Here is a 25,242-nt window from a genome sequence, read left to right as displayed (position 1 = left end):
CATTAACAAATCTAGAATTATCATAAGACATATTTTTATTATCAAATACAATTATCTGAAGTACAAAGTTTGTTATTTTCAAAACTCTCCTGTTTTTTTTTTTTTTTGTTTTTCCAAGCTTATTCTTGAATTTTCACATAAATATAAAAGCATTTAAACCTTTTTTTTTTTTCTTTTTTAATTTAATTGTACATTAAGCAACAGCAACAATTTTTATATGTACAAATAAACATGATAAAAAATATTTACAGCACCTTCGTTTGTTAACCTCTTCATAAAATAGAATGCTGCGGATATTAGATATGGTCGAAAGGACACACGCATGTATATGTATAATGTGTATATATATCTATTAAAAATATATCACTTCTTTTAAACGTTGGACGCCGCGCCGAAGCCAGTCCGATGGGTCGAATATGTACAATGCAAGAGTGATTTGGATTTTAATTATTGCTTTACAAGTTTAACAAGCTTTGATGTAGAAAGAATTTGTAAAAAAATGTTTTTGTTTTTTTTTGTACAAAAAGTTTGAGTTTGCATACTTATTATAAGTTAAGGGGAAGAAAACGAGAAAAATTATGACACATTGATATGTAACGAAGATGAGATTCCGGACGCGTTATGAGTTGCAGTCTAAACAACTTTGAGTTATCGTCCAACTTACTTTACCTTTTAAAACTTGTTCTTGTAATTTCTGAAAAGAAAAGAGAGTTAAATGAGTATACATTTGTATATGATATTATTATACTAATAGCTGGCATTATAAACATTCGTCGATAAACTACGCTTCTTCAAAATCACTTTACAGATTAATCTGGGTTTTCTAAACCGTAAAATTTAGTTAAAAGCACTCGCTATGTTAATGAAGTCGGAGACATGCACTTAAATTACGACGCAAATGCTATAAAATATAAAAATACATCTACTAAATGTGCATTATATTTTTTAATTAATAAATCAAATATTTAAGTTTTCATCAACTAATGTAATGGCAGGTCACATATATTGATTTTATTATAATATATATATATATATAACCATCTAAAATTATAATTGATGTATTGAATAACAGGACAAGTTTTTTTTAATGAATAATTAAAATATTCAATAGTGAAAAAATTAAATTATTAACATTTTTACATTAAATCAAAGATTTAATTTAGATACTTGAATAAATATGATATAAATTTTTGTAGAAAATTAAATTTTACAATGCTCAAGTTCAAACTATAAAAAACAATTGTATAAAATTCTAAAATATTGTATTAAATGGAGAAAATTAAACTACAAATGTAAATAATTATATGTAAAATGAACACAATGATTTAATATTTACTGACTCTCTTTGACTTTCTGCCCCACGAGCATTCAGCCTTTTATCCGGGCTGGCGGCCCCCAACTAAAAAATTATTGGGTTGGGTCCCTCAGAGTCGTAAGCCCGACTGACACTTTATGATATCACTCATCTAATTGGTCATTTATTTAAGTTTAGAAAACTACCAGTCAAATTTTATGAATTACATAAAAAAAAAAAAAATAAATTTGTTTAAATGTTTAAAATTCTAAAAACATCTTAAATGTTTTAGAGAATGAATTTTGAATTAAGTTGTTAAAGTACAGAGAAACTAAGAAATAAAAACAAGTTTACAAAGTTATAAATATGAAATTATATTTACTTTTATAAAAATAAAATTATTGTTCACAGTACAAGTGTGATATAGTAAAATTTTGTCTTCTATATTCAGTTGTATTCACCGAAAGTCTCTATAAATAATTTTTTGCGCTACTTTCGGTCAAAATTATGTTGTTATTTTACATACCAAGATAATATAAAATTTGTATTTAGACACCGCAAATGTATCTTTTACAAATTTCAGTATTTACTACCCTACAATTTTACAAGATTAATGTACTGCAAATAAATTGTTTTTTTGAAAAAGCTAGCAGCTTATAAAAAATTTATGTGTTTATTTATCAAGTATTCCGGAAATACTTCGTTCCTACTTAAGGGAATTGATGTCGGAATATTGAAACTAGAAAGAATAAAAGTTTAAGAATTTATAAACGATGATTTTCTAAATGGAATGAACTTGCTTTAAAAACTAACCCTTTTTGCAAAGATGAAATAAACAAGTTTGCTTAAAATTTTACAAACAAAAATGGGAGAAAGTGTTTTTAAGAACGGCCAAAGAAAAAGATTAATATACGTATTAATTAAAATAAAATATTTTCCTAAATATAACAGTTTCTGTCTTCTACACTGTCATGTTTATGCAAACAATCAGTAGAAGAAATTAAAATTAAATACTTCAGATATTTAAAAAGATGAATAAATAATCAGAAGTTATATTAAAATAATAATTTTGTAAATTTAATTTATTAAAGAGCTTGAATGAAAAAAAAAAGCAATCGCAATCTGAGCAAAGAGCGATGAAGCCAACGATTGGCATTTTCAAAGTATCTCGGCTCTCAAAACAAACTATAAAATGTGTCTGTCATTATTTATTAGCATACAATGTCAAAGGCAACCTTTATTTTGTGGACTGAAAGATTTACAAAGTATTAACTTGCACTTTATAATAATCATGTTGGAAATAAATAATAATGCATAAGTAGAATTGTCTAAACATGAAATGTATCTAAATTTCCTCATATCATCAGTAAATTTAGTAATTTGAAATGCATATATACTATGGTGCAAATAAATAATGTTTGAAATACTTGTGCTGTTTAATTTAGTCACTGCAAGTCCAGACAATTGAAATTCAGAATGGAATATTACACCAAAGTTTTTAGGTCTATGAATCAAGAAAGCAAGAGAATAGCTTATACTCCGAATACCAGTAAAATAATTAATATATCTACGTAGTTAATTCATCTAATATAGCCAGCTTATAATGAAAACACTCCATATTTTTAAAGTTAAGAAATTAGTATAGAATAATCCTTCCTACAGTCGTGTAGACGCGAGAGCTAAGCCCTAACAAAACAATTAGCAAAACTATAGTTTAAAATGAAGTTCTAAGTAAAATAATAATTCAAAACAAGATAAAGCTATAGATCAGAAACCACCTCCTAATTCTCTATAAAAATGACATAAAATAATTCAAACAAAGAAAATTAAGGCGTTGTAATGTGCATAGAGCCCAAGAGATATCTTGTAATATTAACTGAAACTTGTAAGATAAGACGATGACACAACAGACCCGAACTTAAATGGAAAGTCTCGATCAAGAAGAACTATGGACAAATCCATGGAAGGTAGTATGGATTTGTCATGGTATCAACTCCATGGATTTGAAGAGAGAGCTAACTCTTAATGCAGAAGAATGGAGAGTATTTGTCAGGCAGTCAAGAACCTTTATAGTCCTGGCACAAATAATAATAATAAATCAGAATGATTTTTAATATATAAAATTATAAATATGAAATAAAATGAATATTTTTATCACTTTCAGTCAGATGTGAAAGCATTTATTTATTCAATTAAATAAATTCATAAAATTTAACGAATGCATGACAATTTAATAACAACTATATCTTCACATACAGTAAACCCTGTCCAAAACTGAACCTACCTAAAATGGAAAAAATGCTCGGTACCATGTTTACATAGGTTTTACTACATAATTTACAAACTTTCTTACACCATATACATCCATTCTATTTGAAACAAAATTGGTCAGGCTGATCTGATAGCATGCTGCACAAAAGCAAATCAAATATTAATTTTGTATAAAATAAATTTTATAAATTCTTGGAATCATGTAGTTATTCAGAAGAACTTTTCACTGAACATACAGTAAGGGATATGGTTTATAGATTCCAGAGGAACTGGGTAACTTTTACTGTAGCTTACAGTGACTGTAAAGGAAAATGTTCAGTTTCCTTTTGTGCACACATACGGACATACGTAATGAATGAATTGAACGGAACATAACTTAGGTAACAAAAGTAAACTGTCTCATTGCGCATGCACATGTACATGCGTAATGAATGGATTGAACGGATCAAAATGGAATGTGCAAATGCAATCCTCCTTGGGCAGAGGAACCCAAGCCATGGGTAGTGGCACTTTCTCCCCTTCAGAGGACCCTGGCAACAGGTAGTCACAAACCCTACTCAGGCAGAGGTGGGGTGGCATCAAATGATCTTCTGGCAAAACTAATAAATACATTTGCTGTCAGTTGCTGTCTCGAATATATAATGTCTGACAGATACACAGAAGTCCTGTTTGTTTGTTTGTTAAATTATGGCAACGCAACACTTGGGCGATCTGCCTAGGGGGATGCCTTCCAGGAGGTCTTTTTAAGGGAAACTGGTCCCTATTTAGGCATTACAGATGTGGAGAAAACCTGGAAAACTCCACGTAGCCAGCTCGTCTGAGCGAGGTGTGAACCCATGACCAAACTCCCAGTGTTCAGGGTACGAAGACTGCTTGGCCACACTGGTGGGCCACAAAAGTCCTAACATAAGCACTTCACTACTATAGTGGAGTGTGCTAAAAAAAGATTAACATAGTTTTTGACAGTTTAAATTTTGAAAATGATCTTAGTAACTGTGAGTATACTGAACATATTTTGAAATTGTAGAAGTGAAAATTGATTATGAACTAGCAATTATAATTTCAGAATTATATTTCTGTTGGAAAAAAAAATATGAAAACATTTTGAAGTTAGTTTCTTTTTTAAAAGAGGAAAGTATTTTTAAACATATTAAGCAGTGAATAACTTTAATTAAATAGAAAATAATATTTATTATCAGAGGTTGTATTTGCCTTTGTTTTTATAACATTCTAGTTTTAGTTTCAGTTAAAGATGTGAAAACATATAAGATACACTTTTGTGTCAATAAGTTTTTGTTTAACCAAAGCAATTTCTGTTATATCAATTTTATGTTCTCTCGTCTTCTGATTTTACATTAACAGAAACAACTTGCTGAATCGTTCGGCATTTTTCTCAAAGAAAGTAATAGTAAATGGCATTATTGACAATCTAACAAATAAACAATGATTTTTGTGAAACATTATAAACCAAAAGTGATGACATAATGCATATATAATAATATATAATTGAACAATCACCACTTGATTAGCTACATAAAATCACACACCTATGGTAAAATTCTGACTTAACTAATTGATATATATATATATATATAGGTATACCTCACCTTATGTCGGTAATTGGTTCCAGGAGAGGCAACTTAAGTCGAAAAATGATGTAAGACGAATTTACTTGTCACTAGGCTAAACCACAAATAACCATTCCCAGTTCTGTACTTTATTTATAAATGCATTTTTAATAATATATGGTTAATAAGAATCTATTTTAAGCTTACAAACAAATAAATTTTAGTTTTTAATATAGTACAGAAAAAAAGTAATCTAAATTTACGATTACATGTACAGTACATACTTGTAAATGTACATGTTTACAATTTGGTGATGTTTACAGTACATCGTGGACTCTATTTGTGAATGTGGTTTCTCTAAAGCATTATAAAATAAGATGATTTTTTAAGGTTAAATAACAAATATAGTTATTAAAATTATTTTGCGATAGTAGAAAAGATTTATGTTAAATTTACCAATATCGAGTGGCTCTGACAATGACGCCAAACAGTAGATATTGGAACTACCGTGGAAAACACCAATAATGAGCACTTAAAGACTGCTAAATAAGACAGAAACACAGATGTTTTCATGTTTCATTCTCTATGATTTATGATGATTATATTAACATTTAATGTAAATGTACACATTTTAATATGATTTTATGTGCTTTTAATACTTTTCTAGTGATATTATGACTTCAATATTTGTGGCAGACAGACAAAAAGTCGAATAAAATTAATTAAACTTGATTTTTATTTTTCCATATACTTTTTTGACAAACTATGTATAATCGAGAACAACGTAACTCGAGGTATACATGTATATATATATTTTTTGCAAAGTAAATATTTTGNGATTTTTATTTTTCCATATACTTTTTTGACAAACTATGTATAATCGAGAACGACGTAACTCGAGGTATACATGTATATATATATTTTTTGCAAAGTAAATATTTTGAAGTGTTTTTGAAATCAACATTAATAGGACAACACTAATTTTATATACACTCAAAATAAAAACAAAATGTTAAGATCTGAAACAATTTTACCCTTTATAATTTTTATATTTTTACACAGTTCCAAAGTGCATCTATCTTTTATAAATGAATACAGTGATACCCCAAACTTACGTGATAGGTGGGACCGAGTGATAACCACATAAGTCGAATTCGTGTAAGTCGGGGTATAATTTTGCAATTTGTGTAAAACCCAAGTCAAATGTACATAAGCTAATAAATATTCTCGTTAATCTTATCTCGTCTTTTGATTCGTTCACGGTTAGAAGAAATCACCACATAGAGTCTTTCAAGTCTCCGTAGATATAACAAACAGAAATAAATAACACAAACTAAATTATGGCTACGTGTCGATTCTGCACGACACATCTGAACATGTAAGCTGAACAATAGTGTGGGGGGATTGAGTAATCGAGAGTTGCTTGGCACTCAAACAAAAGACGAATCGACGAGACTTCAAAATCACGTAACTCCGGGTTCGCGTAAGTCGAGTATTACTGTATTACTTTATATATTACTAGCAGAGGTACCCAGCTTTTCTTGAGAAAATGATATGTTAACCTTTCAGCAGTGGACTAGTCAGGTACAGTTCTACCCCCAATAATGGATAATAAACGTGGGAAAATTTTAAAGTATTTTTCCACGTGCTTTTTCTCATTACTGTTTCAGAAATAGATTTTGTAAACAGTTATGTCTAGTAAAGAAAAGTATTTTTTATTGTTACATAATTCATTTTTTAAGTGAATTTTTTTCGCGGTAGTTTTTGGCGTTACCCCCAAAAGAATTTAACGGATACTCTGTCCTTCACTGCTGAGTGGTTAAGTAAAGATAATATATTCATATCCTCTGCATATACATAAAAATGTATATGCAGAGAAAGAATATATTTTTTAATAACATAATAATAATATATCTGGCCAAAAAACAATTTTACATCAAAAGAAATTCTAGAGATTTGCTGACAATATGACACAGGTGAAAATGGCAATAGTAAATGTTTAGTATTGCCTAAATTTTCCTGGCTGACTAGCTTTCACTTTTGCCCATTAATTTTTGTAACATTAGCCAGTTGTATTTGAATTTTGCAGTTGACTTCACACCCACCGGACTCTGGACAAACCTTTCTACTTGGTGAAGACCTGATAACAATCAGATATGAACTAACTTACTCTTGCAAACAATATTACAATTTTATCAAAGCTTATAAAACGAAATTTTTGGAAATGAAAAATAATCTATATCCTTCCTAATACTATCTTGTAGAAAGTTTCATAGAAATTGGTCCAGCTGTTCTCAAATGATACCCGAACAGACACACAAATTCAATGAAAACGTTATATATATATATATAGATTGATTTTCATGATGTGCAAAAATCAATTTAAATTTATTAATTGAAACAGAGCATTATTGTGTTTGTTCTCATAATCTGTTGTTCAATAAATTTAGATCAAACTTTTCCATTTTTCATTGTAATGAGGAATCAAGAAATGTAATAAAAACTGTGGGCTTGTTTTCAAGATATAAAGTTGTAGCATGAGTGTGTGTAACAAACCAATATCACACAAATCATGTGATTTTGTTGTATGATGTTTTCACAGTCACTAGCAGCCCTTTTTACGGGCTTATAGAATTGAGTTTGTTTTCAAAATTTAATGGGTCTATTTTGATAAAAATTTGGCCATTTTCCATTAATTGCAATGAGGAATCCAAGAATGTAATGAAGGTCCATTTAAATGTGAAAAACAGGAGACCATAACCTTGTTTCTGATATAAAAATTTAATCTTTGGGGAGCAGCGTTGAACAAATAAAAAATTTTCACCTTGTGACTGCTAATTCATATGTAATACGTAATAGAAATCACAATATAATATAAATAAAAAATGAATTTTAATTAAGAAAAAATTTTTGGAAAATTTACTACTGTTGTTTTTCTTTTAATTTGCAGCCACCAGGCCCCTTGGTCTCCTCTGGTTGCACCACTGTAGAGGTATTAATTAATTAAAGTGACAATGCCACGCTCTTTGATGTGACTGAGCATGCCTAACGAAATTTAGGCCTAGAGTCAAAAATAAAATCAGTATTGCATGCTCCTAATGGAAAAGGTGCAAAAAACAAACAAAACACATGAACAAAGCAATCAGTGGCAATTGCTTTGTTCTTGAATCACATCTTTGTGTCAGCAAGTGCAAGGATCATGTTTTCCATGGCCAGAGGGCACAAGGATAACCTCTTTTGTGGCAGTAGGTGCAAAGTTCACCTGTCTGCATCTGTCAGGTATAAGGATTGAGTCTTCTATGACTAACAGGTGCAAGTATTGCTTCTTTCTTTATTGCTCTGCCTCGATTCTGTTGCGATACAACAAAGTCACACAATGTCCTAGTATTTTCATATTAGCTGGCCAATTTGTGATATTAGCCATGATTAATTGATCAGTTAGTTTGTCTCTATAGATTTATAATTCCTTTACATTAACAATTCTATGATATTCAAAAAAATAATTATGTAGAATTTTATATTAATCTATATAAAGTGAACACTGATTCAATGAATACATTTCTACTGTTAATTGATTGCTTGTAACAAACATATTAAATTAAAATTGGAATAATAGAATAATTATCTAGTAAATTTGATCTTTTATCAAATTTCAATAAGAATTCAAGTCATTGTCTTAGAAATATATACATAACAATTCAAAACTTACTTTATTGTATATCTGTGCCATCAACCTATTTGTTTTATACTGCTGATCTCTCTTCTTCTTTTCTTTCTTTTCCACAACTTCCGGTAATTTCCTGTATACCCTGACATAAATACACGATATTTAAAATTCTCATAATAAGTTTAAAAGTTTCAATCAATTCACTCATCCTTGTTAAGGAAGCTCTCGATATAAATACAATTCAATGTGCTTTTCTCAGAGTGAAAGAGAAAACTCAAACAGTTTTAAATTAAACATCCCATAATGAAATGAACACACAAGTATTTTCTTTTTTGTTACTATTAATATTAACTGTATGAACATGATCCATACCTAACATCAAATAAAGTTGTCACAAGCTTTGTCTTTCAAATTTAAAAGTTTCATGAACAAAATTCTCTCCTTGGCATACATCTTTGGAGTTCATGGCAGATTCATATAAATCCTCTCCAATTCCTCTTAATACTTGGAAATAAGGATTTTTCAGCAAGTTTATCTGCTGTTATATATGAATTACTTCTGTATGGTTAATAATAATAATAATAAAATAAAACAATATTTTAATGATGATAGTAAATTAAAGTTCTTTTACTTTCAGAAAAGCAATTTGAATGAAATTTAATTACATATGTCAAAGAACAGTGATCTGCTTGTGTAAATATTAAAAATTCATATTTTAACTTACACAATTGTTACTGTGTACAAAAAAATTTTATAATACAAGCATAATGATTTATGTAACCTTATGGATGTTTAATTAAGTATATTTATATTTTGTATCTTCTACATGAACTATATATAATATTAAGTTATTCCATTATGGATACATTATACTAATCACTGCATTTAGGTGTATGACAGACCACAATTAAACCCACTATAGGAATAGGAGAGTCTGACCTGCAATGGTGTAGTGAATATGATTGCAAGAGGAGAGAACAATACTCCAACCTGTTATCCATAATAATTACGGAGATCTGCATTGAGATTGAACCTAGCACTCCCGTGGCAATATGCAAATGTCTCCAATACCTTATAGCTTGGTAATCTAGCAAATACTTTGTGTTAACATACACAAAGTAACACTTGTTAATTATAAAATAGCCTTTGGAATATATATACAGTCAACCGTTGTTAGGGTACCACCCTCATTTACTGCCATATGGAGAACAAATCTTCTCTCTGGAATATATATTAAAAAACCCTGTTATTATGCCAACTCACACTTAATGCCAGAAAAATTTTTGGAATCCCTTTTCCCTAAACAGTTTCGTAATAAATTATTCTGGTGGAATGTTGGGTGTGTTTCACCCACAGCAGATGGCAACGAGTCTTGACTTCTTGCTTTGAAATCTAGTGTTCTTTCATAATGTTCTACTCTACTGTATTGTTAACTTGCTGTAATCTGCTGTTGTAAGAGTGTCATCAATATCGGTAAATGAGCAGTTATTTCAATTAAAGAAAAATATGAAATTTGTTTGTACAAAGAGAAATTTCCAAATGCTAGTGAATACAACAAAGAATGGCAGAACACTTTCCTTTTTGTGGAAGAAAACAATCAGTTTCAGATGCATTGGACACAACTTGGAATGACAATTTTGAGGATGCCCTAGTAATGTGGATTAGCCAAGTTAATGCCAAGCATGAAATCGTAACAGAAGCTGTAATTATAGAAAAAGCAAAGAATTTGAAAGACAGATGAGAATTAGATTTCCAATATAGCAAGGTTGGTTGGCAAGATTCAAACAGTCATGAGATTTCACAGCATATCAGGTAAGTGAAACAGCTGAAGTGGATGACCAAGTTGTATCAGATGCTTGTGAAACGTTGTCTGACATGATTGCAATATTGCAAAATGTTTATGATATGGATGAAAGTGGATTGTATTACTGCATGCAGCTAGACAAGACAATTTCCTTTAACACCTGAAAGAATCTGAAATTGCTGAAGCCACCCACACAGGGTTAACTCCATCAGTTTATAGCAAAATCATTTAGTAGAAGAGCTGACATGTTTTGAACCAGTTTCAAGCAACAGCATCATTGGAAAATCCCTTAATTTCAGAAGAATGTTTAAACCTTAATGACAATTCACCAACATTTGAACATAGAAGAAGATAGAAGATAGAAGAAATGAACATAGAAGAGATCCTGTGAAATACAAATTACACTAAAATTTCTGATTCAGATGATGAGACTGAAAAAGTGCAACATCTACCTTCTGCTAAAGAAGAAGAAGAAAAAAAAAAGCATTAGAATAGTAAGAGCCTTCCTAGAAGCATACTGTGTTGATTCTGATGTAATGTCCCATGTTTATCCCATAAATGATATTACTGATGAGAATAAAGCATAAAGAAAGCAATCATTAATACCAGATTTCTTTGTCTCAAAACAAATATGTTTTGTATTTACTTGTAGTGTGTGTATATTTTACTCTTTTACTTCAACTCTTTATTTCTGCTGTAGAGGTGTATTTACATGTTATACTGAATTTTCTCTTTAGTAATATATATTTTTCTAATTTCAAAATAGTGCCACCATTGTATAGTGCCAAAAAAGAGGGAACAGACAGTTGCATACTAACAAAGATTAACTGTATATAATTTTTTTCCCATTCAAATTATAACCTTATACAATTATAATACACATAATAATTGTATTAGATTATAATTTGAATTTAATAAGTTTAATTAAAAAAAAAAAAATTCAATAAAATCTGATATATAAGAAAGTTTGAAGTTGTGCCAAAATTTAGTTTCTGAAAATATTTCTATATTAATCTAAAGCTTATTTTATGATAAAAAAAAAAAACATGATACAAACGTAAGTTGAAACAAAAATTGATACACACTTTTCTGTTTGCTCTCTCATTTCTTCATGAGTAAAAGGTTTAATTTTCTCTTCTTCTATTTCTATAAAAGTAAATTTTAAAATGAACAAAGTCTACATAATATTATGTCAATTTTATAACATACAAAATATATCAATACATTACTCAACAAGAAATAAACTGTAGACTCTCACCTAAATGTCAAAGTTCCAGCAAAACACCTGTTCAAACTGATTTTAAAAAAATTACATGTACAATGTGGCAACATTCTAGAAATAGAACAGTTATTTTCATTTGACTTTTCCTAATGAAGGCCAATTAAGGGGTGGCCGAAAACATTCAAATGTTGAATGTGAGTATTTTGCCGGAAATTTGACATTTAGGTGAGAGTCTATATATATCGTTCCAGTTTACTGTTGTAGTTTTTATACATGAAATAAACTGTACTTACTAAGTTTATGTTCTGTTTTCTGATTATTTAATTCTGATGTCAGTTTTGCTTTTTCTAGATTAAGTGCGGTTTGTTTCTGTCTAATGTCAGCAAGTTTAGCTATTTTGATTAATCTGGACCGAGAATGCCTGATTACATGTCCGCAATTCGAGTGAAATGCTTCCTAAAAATAATAAATCTTATTAGCAAAAATTGTGGTCAAATATTTATTTAATTATAAAATTAATAAAGTCATACTTGAAGGCTGACCCCGGGAAAATTTCTTCCCAGTGATAGTAATTGTTTTTTTCTTTCGGCACTTGAAAGAGGCACAAACCACGCTATATTTCGCTGTACATATTTTGGGGCTGTTTGACTAGATCCTTTCCTTTTTCTAACATAAGCCTTTTCTTTATACCTGTATGATTTTTTATCCTGCTTTCTGTTTACATTAGCAGTGGTATCTAAAGTTATAAAGCATCTGTCGGAAAGTCTTGAAGTGACTATATTATTTCCAATAGGTTTTACATCTATGGTTTGAATACCGATACTTGTCATTCTCTCCTTTAAAAGTTCCTTTGAAGGCTGAGGAGTAGGAAAATTTTGACTGAAATCCTGTTTTGTCTGATGATCTTGCTCTAATACTTGACTAGTATTTACAGATGTATTTACAAGTTTTTTAGTAAAGACTTTTCTAGTTTTAGTCTTTGGAACAGTCAAATCTTTGTTATTACTTGAACTCAAAACAGAATCAGTAGTAATGCTATAACTAGAATCGTGAACTGAATAACCATTTCTCAAATTAATACCATTTCTTTTTGTTATTTTATCTAGCTTTTCCAGACTAGTTCCATTTGTTGTTGATGTATGAGATGATGTCGATAAATGCTTTAAAGATTCTGATAGAAATACCTCTTCAAATTTTTCTAACCTCTGCACTTCTCTTTGGAGACGTCGGATATAACTCCGTTTCTGTTTATTTACAAGATGCCTTAATTTTTCAAGCTCTCTCTTTGCCAGTTGGGATGGTTTGAGTCTAGATATGCCAAAATCTGCACTGGTAATTCGAGTAACCAAATTTGTATCATTTGTTTCAGAGGATTCGGTTTTAGATATTTCCTCATTTGATTTCTTTTGGCTACTCAATGAGGAATTCTCTAACGAAAAATTCACATTGATAGATGAAGACTGATCTTGAGTTGAAGAAGTTTGTCCTTGAATCGATGATGATGATGTTTCTTGCCCGACTCCTTGAATTCTGTGATTTTCATGATTCAGTATATTGGCAGGATCTTCAGTTCTCCAAAACTGTTTTTCTCGAACACTCGTCACATACTGAGAACCGTTACTTGTGTCCGATGTATCATGATTTAAATTAAAAGCTGGCTGTTTGTTGCTGTCTGCATGATAACTAACATCTGAATCTTTTTTTATTTTTTCAACATTTTCTCTTTCTAAAGGATTAGGTTTTTCGTGCTTTGCTGTCCTATCAGAAATACAGACTTTACCATATTTCTCTAAATATTTTCTAGATCCATATATTCCTGGAGAGAGAACTTCAACATTTAAACGAGATCCATAAGCATGTGGAGGGAACTGAGGTGGTTCTGCATCATCAGATCCTAAAAATTAAAATACTTTACTTATAAAATCATTCATTATAAAAGAAATGATACAAATATTATTTGAATTTTTTCTGTAAAATAACTTATATAGCTTTATGATATTTATTATATCGTTGACTAACTCATTATAGTATTATGTAATCCAAGCTGCACTTCCAGGAACATAACCTGAATTTATGACACAACCTATGGGATACACTATAGCTCACTTATTGATAGTTTTCTAAGAACCAATTAGGTCATAATGCATAATCTATTATAGCATAATATAATTATTACAAGTTAACTATACAAAATATGTTCTCAAAACAGTAGGAAATAGATAACTGTTTATCGGATGGATATCCATAAACTATACAAAAATGAAATTTTTCTATTTAAAACATAAAAGAGATGATAATTCTCTCAATGTAGGAAGGAAAGACAGAAATTTGTGTAATCTGGTTATAGTGTGATGAAATATAGAATTAATATTGTCATTTGGATATTTATCTCACAAAATGTACTTTTCTGAATAATGATAAAGAAGCTCAAAGACAATTTTTATAAGAATCAGGAGAGGAAAAGATGTTAAACCATATTATTAGCATAAAAATTTAAAGATAACATTCTTGATAAGTATACAGTATAGAATTTTGTTAAAAACCTAAAAGTTTTGACACAAGGAACTCCTATTAATATAGGCTTAATTAATGGAAAAAGAAAAATCAAGAGAACATCTCATTTTTTAAAATGCATTTTGGGTCTTAATGATCCTTCTCCAGTCCTTATTTTTTTGTACAGATCTTAGCAAAAGAAATAATATTTATAAATTACATCATACATACATGTTTGGATAGTATTATGAGATGTTCTCTTGATTTTCCTTTTTCCATTAATATAGCCTATATCAATAAGAGTTCCTTGTGTAATAAGTTACTGAAAAACAGTCAAAAACTTTAGTTTTTTTTAAAAAAAATCCACAGAAACCAGTAATGGAACAATCAATTACAGTATAGAATGATTGAGTTCTTATATTTTCATGGCATTCATCTAAAAAATTTGTCAGTTTTAATATTGTAATACAAGACAAACATTCATATAAAATCTTTTATGCTTTGTGGACACTAAGGAAGCCATTTTTCCAGGCTCATTGTAGGTTGGCCCAGCTCACAATGGGCAGCCAGCTGGCAAGGATAGATCAATCCATAAAAAAATTCCTGGGATTTTTGACTGAGTCAATTCTGAGTTCTCTGGAGCAGCAGGCTGTGCCTTAACTGCCTTGGCCATTTGACTACCTAGTCATTTTGTTTTCAAATATTCAAGTATAGAACAGATTCAAAATATATTTCATTAATGATGCTTCAAGTTTTATTATATTTAAAAACAATACATTTAGGTTTTTTTTTATAATTTAACAGATTGTAAATTGTCTATTGTTTCCTAACCTAAAAATAAACACTAAAAACAATGTATTATAATACTATTTTGTGAGTATTAAGAATACCTTTCTTTATGATCTATTGTAATTTCAGCTTTGTCTGCAATACACAATCACTATCTCAATTATGCAGCTGTCCCACACTGCTAGCAACAACAGTCGGCACTACTTATAAAATAATAAGTGAAAAGTTGTATAGTAATTTCAGAGTTAAGACAGTGCATTTTTTGTAATTTATAAATATCTCTAAGCAGTTTTGTGAAAACTATTCTGACTAGTTATATAATAAAGTTTATAATTTGTTTTAACACATAAATATGTATTTGAATAAATCAAACAATTTTTTAAAAAAATAATTAACATACCTGTATGAGTACTTTCCATTGTCGTTTCACTATGAATTGATGGCATTGTATGATGATGAACTTCTAAAGTTTTATTCATATCATCATTAGGAATGGCATATTTTTGTACTATATTACTGGAAATATTTCTTTTAGACAAGATATTCTTAATTTCTACCATTAAAGATTTTGTTTTTGGTCTAGCCTGATGTTCATCAAGTGATGATAATTCTGATGTTCTTCTTAAACCAAAATTATTTACCGACTTTTCTTCTGAAGTTAAGGCAGAAATGGTTCCGAAATGTTCAGAATTTGATGTTGACGGAGTAGATGATTCATTTATATGTGACTTACTATCTTCTGTCACCACCTTCCAATAACTGGAATATTCTGTTGAACTGAAAGTAAATATTATATTAATTTTTAAAATGTAAATTTTTAATAAAGTAATAATAAAAAGTATCAATACAATATTTACCTTGTTGGTTGTGCAGAAGTCTCGCCACTCATAACTCTTGTAGGTTTTATAGAAGTGGAACTTGCCGCTCTTTTATAACTCTCATATTTAACAAGTTTGCACTGCATATGTTCATTTTCTTTTAAATCTTCATTAGATTTTTCTTTCTTATAATTTGTGTGTGTATTTATAGGCATAACTATAGATTTTGTTGCAGGTGTTACCTTTGTAAATATACTTTTCTTTTGAATGATGTTATCGTTGAATTCATGTATTTTTGTCGAATCAACATGATTAAGATGTGTCTTTTTATCTAATTTTGGAAAACTATTAGGCACTGACGACTGATATTCAGTAGCAGAAGGTAATTTTGTACCAATAATTAATATAGAATTTGCATCAGATGCATTTTTAAGATTTGAAGAGTTATTTCCAGAAACTGTCACTGCTTGATGAGAAGTTATAATTTTATCTGCATTAGCTTTAGACAGAGGTGGAAGGTGAAGGGGAATTGTGTATGTCTTCGATGATTTAATGCTCTTATTTTCACACATCTCACTGTCGGAATGACTTGTGTTGCCTTTGTGTTTAGATTTTATATCTTCGGACTGTGTGAAGGTATCTTGATTAGATCTTCTTCCTTCTATAATACTCTTCCCTATATCCGGTATGTATTGAGATGATGCTTCTTTATATTCAGTTTTTCCATACAGAGCATCATTAGAAAGATTATGATGCTGAGTTGGAATGTGTTTCAAATTTTTTATGTGAATTTCCTCTGTATTTATATCTCCATTTTTTAATAAATACAATTTTTCACTTACGTCACTCTTATTTAATAACTGAGATTTATTACTTATAATTTGTTTTTGATTAGTAGCAATAGAATCTATAAAATTTCCATTTAAAGAACTAGGGATTGTTATTGGTCTTTTAGATAATAATTCACTTGATAACATGGTATAATTAATGCTTCCTACATCAATAGAACCATTTCTTACAGTTTGATGTGTGGCATGTTGTGTGAGATATGATACAGCAGTTTGAGTGGCAGCATCACGAATATCTTGAGGCAGTTCTGATCCAGTTACCGGATACCATCTAATTCTTGGTCCATCTGCTACTAAGCTTCCATTTAGATCACCTTCTTCATAATTTTCATCGAGTAATAAGATGTTTTCATCTCGGGAAGCACTGGAAGTCTGATCTTTTGATGTTTTGCTTTGATACCTTTCTTCGAGATACATGCGAAGGGAAGACATATCTGTTATATTAGGTGGCAGGATGGTTTCTGGAAGTAACATCGGTAAGGATGATGACATTTCTTTTGTGTTAGTGCATAAATCAGATAAACTTTTGCTTAAGTTTGTATTTGGAGAAAATTCTCTATTATCTGAAAATTTTATACCTCTAAGCAGTAACGAACCTGGTAATTCATGTCCAAAATGCCCATTTGTTTTTAATAATACCTGAGGTAATTCAGATTTATTTTGTTCATTTAAATCTTCACTATCTTCAGTACTGCTATATTCAGCTTCTGGTGATAATATATCTGTAACTGGTTGATTCTCATATTCTTTCACATTAGCATGATTAGAATTTTCAATATAGTCCACACTCGAACATTGACTTCTTTGTAAACAGACAGTGACTGATGATATATCTAACGTGGAAGAATCCGATTTAGATTTTAAAAGAGATTTGTCTAAATGCATTAAACCAGAATAAGATGGTACAATTGGTTCACTTAAAGGAGATGAGAGGGATGATCTTCTGTCTGTATCGTCTCCAATTCCGACTTTATTTACCAGTTTTACTGTACTACTTGACGATAAACTATCTGGAGATGACTGACTTCCTACACTTCTTGCTGACAATTGCGCTTGAACTTCTGCATCCCTTGTAATATCTCCCAAATCTGTCTGAATGGCAGCTGAATGACTCGACCTATCAGACATCAATCTCTTTTTATTAGTTTGCTCTTTTTGCAAATGATTCATGCATACCTCTTCATCATTTGATTGAAGAGATACGTTTTTCTTTAATTCTAACATATCTGAATTTAATGAGAAAGGTTTCGTACTATCTGAATTTATTTTTACATCTCTCTTGTAGAAATATTTCTTATATGTATCTTTTATAAAAGTTGATTGTGAAGAAGTTGTTACAGTTTTTAAATTATCCTTGAATGTTGGTATTCCTTCAGGTTCACTCCTGTATGTATTTACAAGTTCATTCTTTTCAGCATTTATTACTGCATTATAACCAATATCTGCACCATTATCCCATTCTAATCTTCTGTTTGAAGATACGCTAGAAATTGATGTTGGCGATATTATTCTGTTATCACTCTGATATCCGGATCTTTCGGAATCTAAGTCATTTGAATCTGTAGACTGGTGACGGTTTTTATATTCGAGACTATTGATAGTTGATAGTTGTTCTGACTGTGCAGATGATAGAAAATAATGATTTTTTAAAGGTAAATATTTGTCATCGTCTCTCGTATTAGCGTGTGAAATTTTTTTTTGATATGTCACTTCTTGAAAACATTCTAACGATGATGGCTCTGAAATGGCTGGACTGGTTACGACGTCGTCTTTATAATCACCGGGAACATTTTCTTCATTCTCGATAGAATTTCCATTTTTAGGCACAACATTGGCATTTAATTTGATATAATTTGAAACATTATGTACATTTTGCAGCTGATTATAAGATTTATTACAATTGTGTAAAAGTTTCTCTCTTTGATTCTTTGCTAAAACTGAACTATTCGTACTATTATCTCTTCTAATAGGTTTTGTCTGTTTGTGGAGAGATTCATCATCACTCAAAGGACTTGTATTGGACGAACTGCTTGTGCTGTCACTATTTGACGAGTAATGCTGCTTATTAATTGTATCTCTTGATAACACATTATTGGGACAGATGTCTGATGACTGCCCCACCAAAGGTGGACGTATTAATCTAAAATCAGTGTTGGCTGTATCAGAATCACTAAAGACATTTGCAGATGTTGCAGGTGATACTGTTTCATCCACAACACTACCAGATTGATCCTGATCATTTTCTTTAGTTCTATCTGCAAAATTATTTGATGTATTAACCATTAAAGCTGCCTTATTATACACGGTGTTCTCAGTATTTTCACTACCCATGGGTTCTCTCCTTTGCTGAGTGACTTTCCAATAAAACTGTGGAGCTTTATTAGTAACAGCTGACTTAGACGGATCAGATATTGGAGATGAACGGTTGTAGTTTTTATTAACAAAACTCTCTTCATTTTGGTTTAAAGAAACTTTACTCAAATTTTCCAAAAGTAATTCTTGATCATATTGAGTATTTTCAAAACATTCATTTATATTTTGATCTGTTTCAGATAAAACATCATCTTGCTCTAACAAAACATAATATTGGCAGTCTTCATTCGGTACATCATCTTTTGCTGTAACTAAAAAATATTTTTCAGGAAGACCACTTTCAACAGTCACCTGTCTATTATCTGGATCAATTTCGGTATCTAAATCTGAAAGTGGATATTGAGAAGGTGGCGATATTTCAGTACAAGTTCTATTTATCGATTCGTAAGCAGTCGAAGAGAGAATATCTTTTTCTTGGTTTGTATTTTCAAAAGAATTAATGCGACCTTCCGAATATTCAATACTTTCAGAATCTAGATGAAGATTATATCTTCCACCAGTTGTGGGTTCGAAGCTTCTTTCACCTTGCAGATTATCTTGCTTATTGGCTTCTGTATTTTGAGTTGAAAACTATAATAATATAATTAAATAAATCTTTAAGTGCATAAATTGTTATATAAATAACCATTTAATTCTTTTATATTAAGTTATTTGAAGTATTATCACTACTGATCAATGACATTTTCTATAAAAAAATTCATTTCTAATTCATGTACAATTGTGTACGTGACAGATTATATCTTACAATTAGTAATAAACTAACAAATTAACTAATAATCTATACATATAAAAATAAAATAATAATTATAATAAAGAATTAAAAATTATTAATGTAATTTTTTAAATTCAAATATACCTAGTGAATTAATTTCGCACTGAACATGCAACCACACGCACAGAGATTTCTGTAATACCATCTGCTCCCATCCCTTTCCAGGAATGGGCACCGATTCCAAAAACAATATACGTGCAGGTTGGCAGATTTTATTATCTGACGGATCAATAAATCTCTTAGAGTTAAGAGTTCACTGGTAAGCTTGTCACTCATTTTACAGAATATTTTTTACTTAGAGTTTATATTGAATATTTTAAACAAATAATAAATGTGTGTTTAACCTCACAATACGATATAGTTTTTGATTTTGATTTTTATTCTGTAGCACGATTTATTATTATTTTTTAGAACACATATTCAAAATTATTACTAGTTAGAATAATAAATTCCATTTTTATATGAATATTTATATTATATTAAACAATTATATTGATTAAAATATGTATTTTGCATGTTCTACGTGATTGCAGTTTTTTGCGTATTATCAGATATTGCATGTTCCTTGTCGCGGTCTTAACCATGTCTCGTCTATCAACCATGGCACGAACAACATTGCGAAACACATCTCCGCTATATTTTCTTTGTTCTTCTAAAGAATCTTTATTCATAAGTCTTTCAATGCTTGTGGCATGTAAACAAAATTCAATTTTGTTTGATAAACATTAGTATATTTTTGGATTAATGACAAACAGAACAGACAGAAGAGAAACTTAAATTATAAAGCCATTAAAATAATATAGAATTTCAAACTAATCTATTCGTAATGTATTAATAAATATTTAACCCATATAATTTTAATACATCAATGTAGATAAATTCCGCTGACACATCACCACTCGGAAAGAATATCAATCATGTATTAAACTTGGCCTTTGCATTTTCTAACATTGATGTATACCAAGAATTCTCTTGATATTTTTAGTTAATATAATACATAATTTGCTATAATTAGTAATATATATTATTTTAAAACAGTTTAAAGAAAAGTAGTTAAAAGTGAGATACTAAACTTCAAATATTAGACACACACCTTTCCGCAATTGAAGTGTTTAATGAATTAATTTCCTAATCTAAATCAATCTTTGAAAGTCGTTTTTCTAATTTTATATGTATATAAGTAATAAACACTATTTCGAAAGTTTTTATATCAGAATTTATGACTATACATTAAAAAAAAGTCATTTAACACTCACAAGTTACAGTAAGTTTAATGACTTCATCGACCAATTCTACTCGTAAAATTCAAAAAAAGAATACCAATGCCAACGCTTTAAAAGAATAAAAAAAAAACTATATTATTGCCCACCCAAATGCAGCATTACGTACCTTTTCAGGAAGCAAACTATGCTAAAAGAAAGTATCGATTAAAAATCGATTATATGTCCGCCATCTGGTATGCGCACAAAAACAAAATTAAGATAAATTTAAACTGACGTAACCTTGAAAGAACGACTTGAGCTTACATTATAAATCAAAACCATATCATGACTCCTTTAAGCCATGGTAAACTTTAGAGTGTTGCTAACTAAAATTATTTCTAAGCCGAGATATTTTTATACGATATTTAAAATTTGACATTTAAGAGAGTATAATGCATTTATTATTATGAAAAAAAAAAAAAAACTATAAAATTAACTTTTTGTTAGTCTGTAACTAATGAAAGAAAGAAATTCATGAATAATTTATACACGAGGAAAGTTTTATCTGATTATCTGCTAATAGCTGAATACAGAAAATGATACACGAACAATCAATTGGAAAAAAAAAACTTATATACATATTTAAGGAAAGTTTGACAGTGAAAAAAATATATTATGCATTTTTTTAATATCATTTAATTATTTTAAAACTTAAATTCATTAATTGTCAATTAACTAAATACAAATTAAATCGCGGTCCTAGTTATAAGTGCACTTGACTCGTTAATTAAATTACAAATTCCGAATTTATCTGTATACATTTTAAAATTTATAATTATTGCAAATTATCATGTTTCTTAAAAGCATTAATTAACATTTTATAGCTTTTAAATTTAAGTTAACTTCAATAATAATAATAATAATGTGAAAAAATTCTTAATATCTTACCCCATTTTCATTGCCCGTTTCTTCCTCTTCCTTATGTTCCATGCTTTTTCATTTCAAATACTTTTTTCCCTAAGTTAAGAAATAATAATAATCATTTCCATTTTACGAAATATATTATTATTATTATTCTCGCAGGCATAAATCATAAATAATGTAAATATATAAGAGATTTCGAACTGAAGAATGAAAAATTAATAATATTCTTTTGCGAAATTTTGATACGTTTAGTTTCCTTGGACTAAAATCGCCCGACCTGAAAATTGATTAAAATACGTTAATAGTAGATTTTGTAAAACGGCTTAAAATTTTCTTTCTAAAAGTTAACGGGCTGCGAAATCTACCAGAAAAATCAATATTTGTCAGTCAATTCAAAATCGTTTCGTTAGAAATTTCGGATTATTTGCGTGATTGATGAGCCGATGAGAATAGTAGGTTTAGTTATGGAAATCAATAGAGTTTCAAATACATATTTCCTTATATCCTACCAGAAATGATAACAATCTATTTTGGAAGAAGTTGAGTAAATATATGAGAGAATTTTTACAAATTATAAAAATAATTCTACTCAAAGTTTATTTTTCTATATAATTAAATAAATAACTCAGTATTAATGGATAATTTTAATTGGTAAATGTACAGGAATAAAATTTTGAAATGTCATTTTACATTATAAGTGTACATAAATGTAATTTAAATACACTTTAATATAATTATAATAAATTGATAGTTAAGTATCACGCTGTTGCAGAATCTGATGTAATGACATTAACTAGAAAATAAACTTAAATGAGTATAGAATAAGATTGTAATGCAAAAAACTTTGGCACTGTAATCATAAAATAAAATTCTTTTTATTAATGTGTTATTTAAACTATACTAATATACCCATACAGAATTTGATGGCCAGATGGCCAAGGCAGTCAGTCAGATCCAATCCCAGATAGTAAACAGACAGACCAAACCCATGTTTTAGGGGTTGGTCTATTCTGAATATATAGGTTCATCTCTGATCATGCAGCTGCTCCCATTGTGGGCCTGATAAATCTCATTTAAAAGGCTATTCTTTCCCACAGTAAGGCAAGAGTATAAAAAACCATAAAAGAATACTAAAATTTTATCTGAAAATCCAATTGAACATGCTCTTAGAGTAAAAACTTTAAGTACGTCTGAATAATACATCAATCCTTAGAGTGAACAAAGGCATTAATGATTAAAAGAAGTTTCTGAATTCTCTATTTGACTCCTAAATCTTTAATGCACATACATCATGGATGGATAGAGTTCTGTACGTTCTAAGAAATATAGTATTGCTCCACAATGATTCATTCATCTCTGCCTTTAGCTTACAAACACTTCTACTACATAATTGTGATACATTAAATATAGAGTGAAAATAAATTACTGTTTATAATATTCTGTAACATTCAAATACAAAGTTCTATAAAATGTCAAAAATCTTTCTTAATTAATACAATAATATATCTAGTATTAAATCTAGGTTTGACTACAGATTATTTGCATAATTTGAGTTTTATTCATCATTCATACTCAATTTGCACCAGACTAGACTTATGTAAACAACAGAATTGAGACCAAATAACTTTCTTATATTAAAAGATTTGGGGGGAAAAAATCCATAATAATCCATCCTACCTTAAAAGAAGCCAATCTCATAAAGTACTAAAACAACAGATTTAGAAATCTCAAGAAAAATTTATGAAATTTTCAAATATTAAAAAAAAAAAAATCCTTCTTGACACTTAAAACTTCAAACCACTTAATTATACTCTATATTCTATTAGACAAGCCAAACTTATATATTACAAAGCCAACATTTGTTAAATTCCTTAACACAAGTTAGATTCAGTCTTCCGATGGTCAACATTTCTCGTAACTTGAAGTGAAATCCATTCTTAAAGTAATATTAAAACGTCACTCTAATCAGAAAAGCTTAAAGCGAATACAAAGCACCAATTAGAAAATCTGACATTCCGTAATACACGACAATGCCTCCTCGACGAAACTTCCTTTTAAACGTAATAAGATAATTGAATTCGGCAGCCGATCGAGACCTTCCGAAACTGCCCGGCGCAAAAGACCGGCAACCCTTCTACGTAATTTTACGACACCACGTACCGACGACATCCGATTAATTATTCATAAATCACTACGAAACAATTTTACGGTAGCGGGCGTATATTCTTTTCTAATCTCTTCTATATTCCTCGAAGACCCGGGACAGTCTGCGAGACCCCGACACCTTCCGCGGTCGCCGAACCTTTAAACGAAAGTCGGATTTAAATCTCCGAACGGACCGTCGAAACTCGGATTCGACGGCACCGAGTTCTCCGAGGCTCGGAACCGAAAAGTAAACAGAATTATCCGCTCGTCGGCTGCGTAAAACGACAAAGAATCCATCTATAAACAGAAAAATAATTAAAAAAAAAAACAAATAACATTACCCGAATATTATTTAAGTGCAAATGCAATAACCGTAGAGAGAGAGAGAAAAAAAAAGGTAATTTCGGTAGCCCATTAACGACACTTAACCAATTTATTTAACTGCAGACTTGCAAATGCTGAAATTATCGACCGTGTTCCATGTTTATATACCAAAGAATTATAATGCACTCGATTGAAGGTCACTGCTCCCTTCCAAGCGTTGTACTTGTCTCGAAATGATTAAATATCGCAATTACCGGAAAATAAATCAATAACAGTTCCACGTCCAAAACTCCCGACTGGTCAACTAACCTAACGGTTATTTCGTTAGGTCTTTAAAGACTTTAGCGCAATTACACGGCTCTTTAAACCATTCTAAAACGTAAATTAGTCTCACCTTTAACGAAAACAACTAAAATTTGACGAAGACATCACTTCTGATTGTTTTCTCTAGAGAAAAAAAATATATATAACCGTTCGGCGAATGCTAAATCGCCATCGCCGTTCTTTACTTCTATTTTTCCAAAACAACCGATGCGCGCCGCCTGTCGGGCGAAGTTGGCAACTTAAAAAATATATACAGTATAAATGAATTGTTACGGACGTTATCGTCTGGCGCCGCCTCTCGGTAGGAATTAAACGGAATCGACACGAATTTTTGTAAATATTTTTTTATCGTCATCGATCTATTTACGAGTGGTAAAGTTCGTGCAGCGTGCGAACAAACTGGA

General features: G+C 29.9%; 1 protein-coding gene across 1 annotated transcript; it reads right to left on the bottom strand.

Moving 5' to 3' along the window:
• Positions 1 to 53: 53 nt before the first annotated feature.
• Positions 54 to 25,073, bottom strand: LOC111623121. Its single transcript, XM_023365604.1, has 9 exons — positions 24,909 to 25,073; positions 22,070 to 22,138; positions 15,966 to 19,717; positions 15,509 to 15,885; positions 12,357 to 13,720; positions 12,120 to 12,282; positions 11,690 to 11,750; positions 8,843 to 8,942; positions 54 to 694 (listed from the first exon to the last, which is right to left on the bottom strand). Exons 2-9 carry the CDS (start codon positions 22,109 to 22,111, stop codon positions 620 to 622), a joined length of 5,934 nt encoding a protein of 1,977 aa, XP_023221372.1. The 5' UTR covers positions 22,112 to 22,138; positions 24,909 to 25,073; the 3' UTR covers positions 54 to 619.
• Between the last annotated feature and the right edge of the window lie 169 nt (positions 25,074 to 25,242).

Source organism: Centruroides sculpturatus, unplaced genomic scaffold (assembly GCF_000671375.1).
Source record: "Centruroides sculpturatus isolate CEXI.00-Female unplaced genomic scaffold, Cexi_2.0 scaffold136, whole genome shotgun sequence".
In the NCBI taxonomy this organism is placed as follows: domain Eukaryota; kingdom Metazoa; phylum Arthropoda; class Arachnida; order Scorpiones; family Buthidae; genus Centruroides; species Centruroides sculpturatus.
This window is presented reverse-complemented; position numbering and strand designations above follow the sequence as displayed.

Bases quoted from the DNA above. Each gene is read 5' to 3' on its own strand.
- LOC111623121 (XM_023365604.1), bottom strand. From the start codon at position 22,111: ATGGAACATAAGGAAGAGGAAGAAACGGGCAATGAAAATGGG. The intron at 15,886-15,965 runs GTAAATATTGTA...ATTTACTTTCAG, and splicing joins ACTTCTGCACAACCAACAAG to TTCAACAGAATATTCCAGTT. The intron at 695-8,842 runs GTAAGTTTTGAA...TTTTCTTTTCAG, and splicing joins TGGCACAGATATACAATAAA to AAATTACAAGAACAAGTTTT.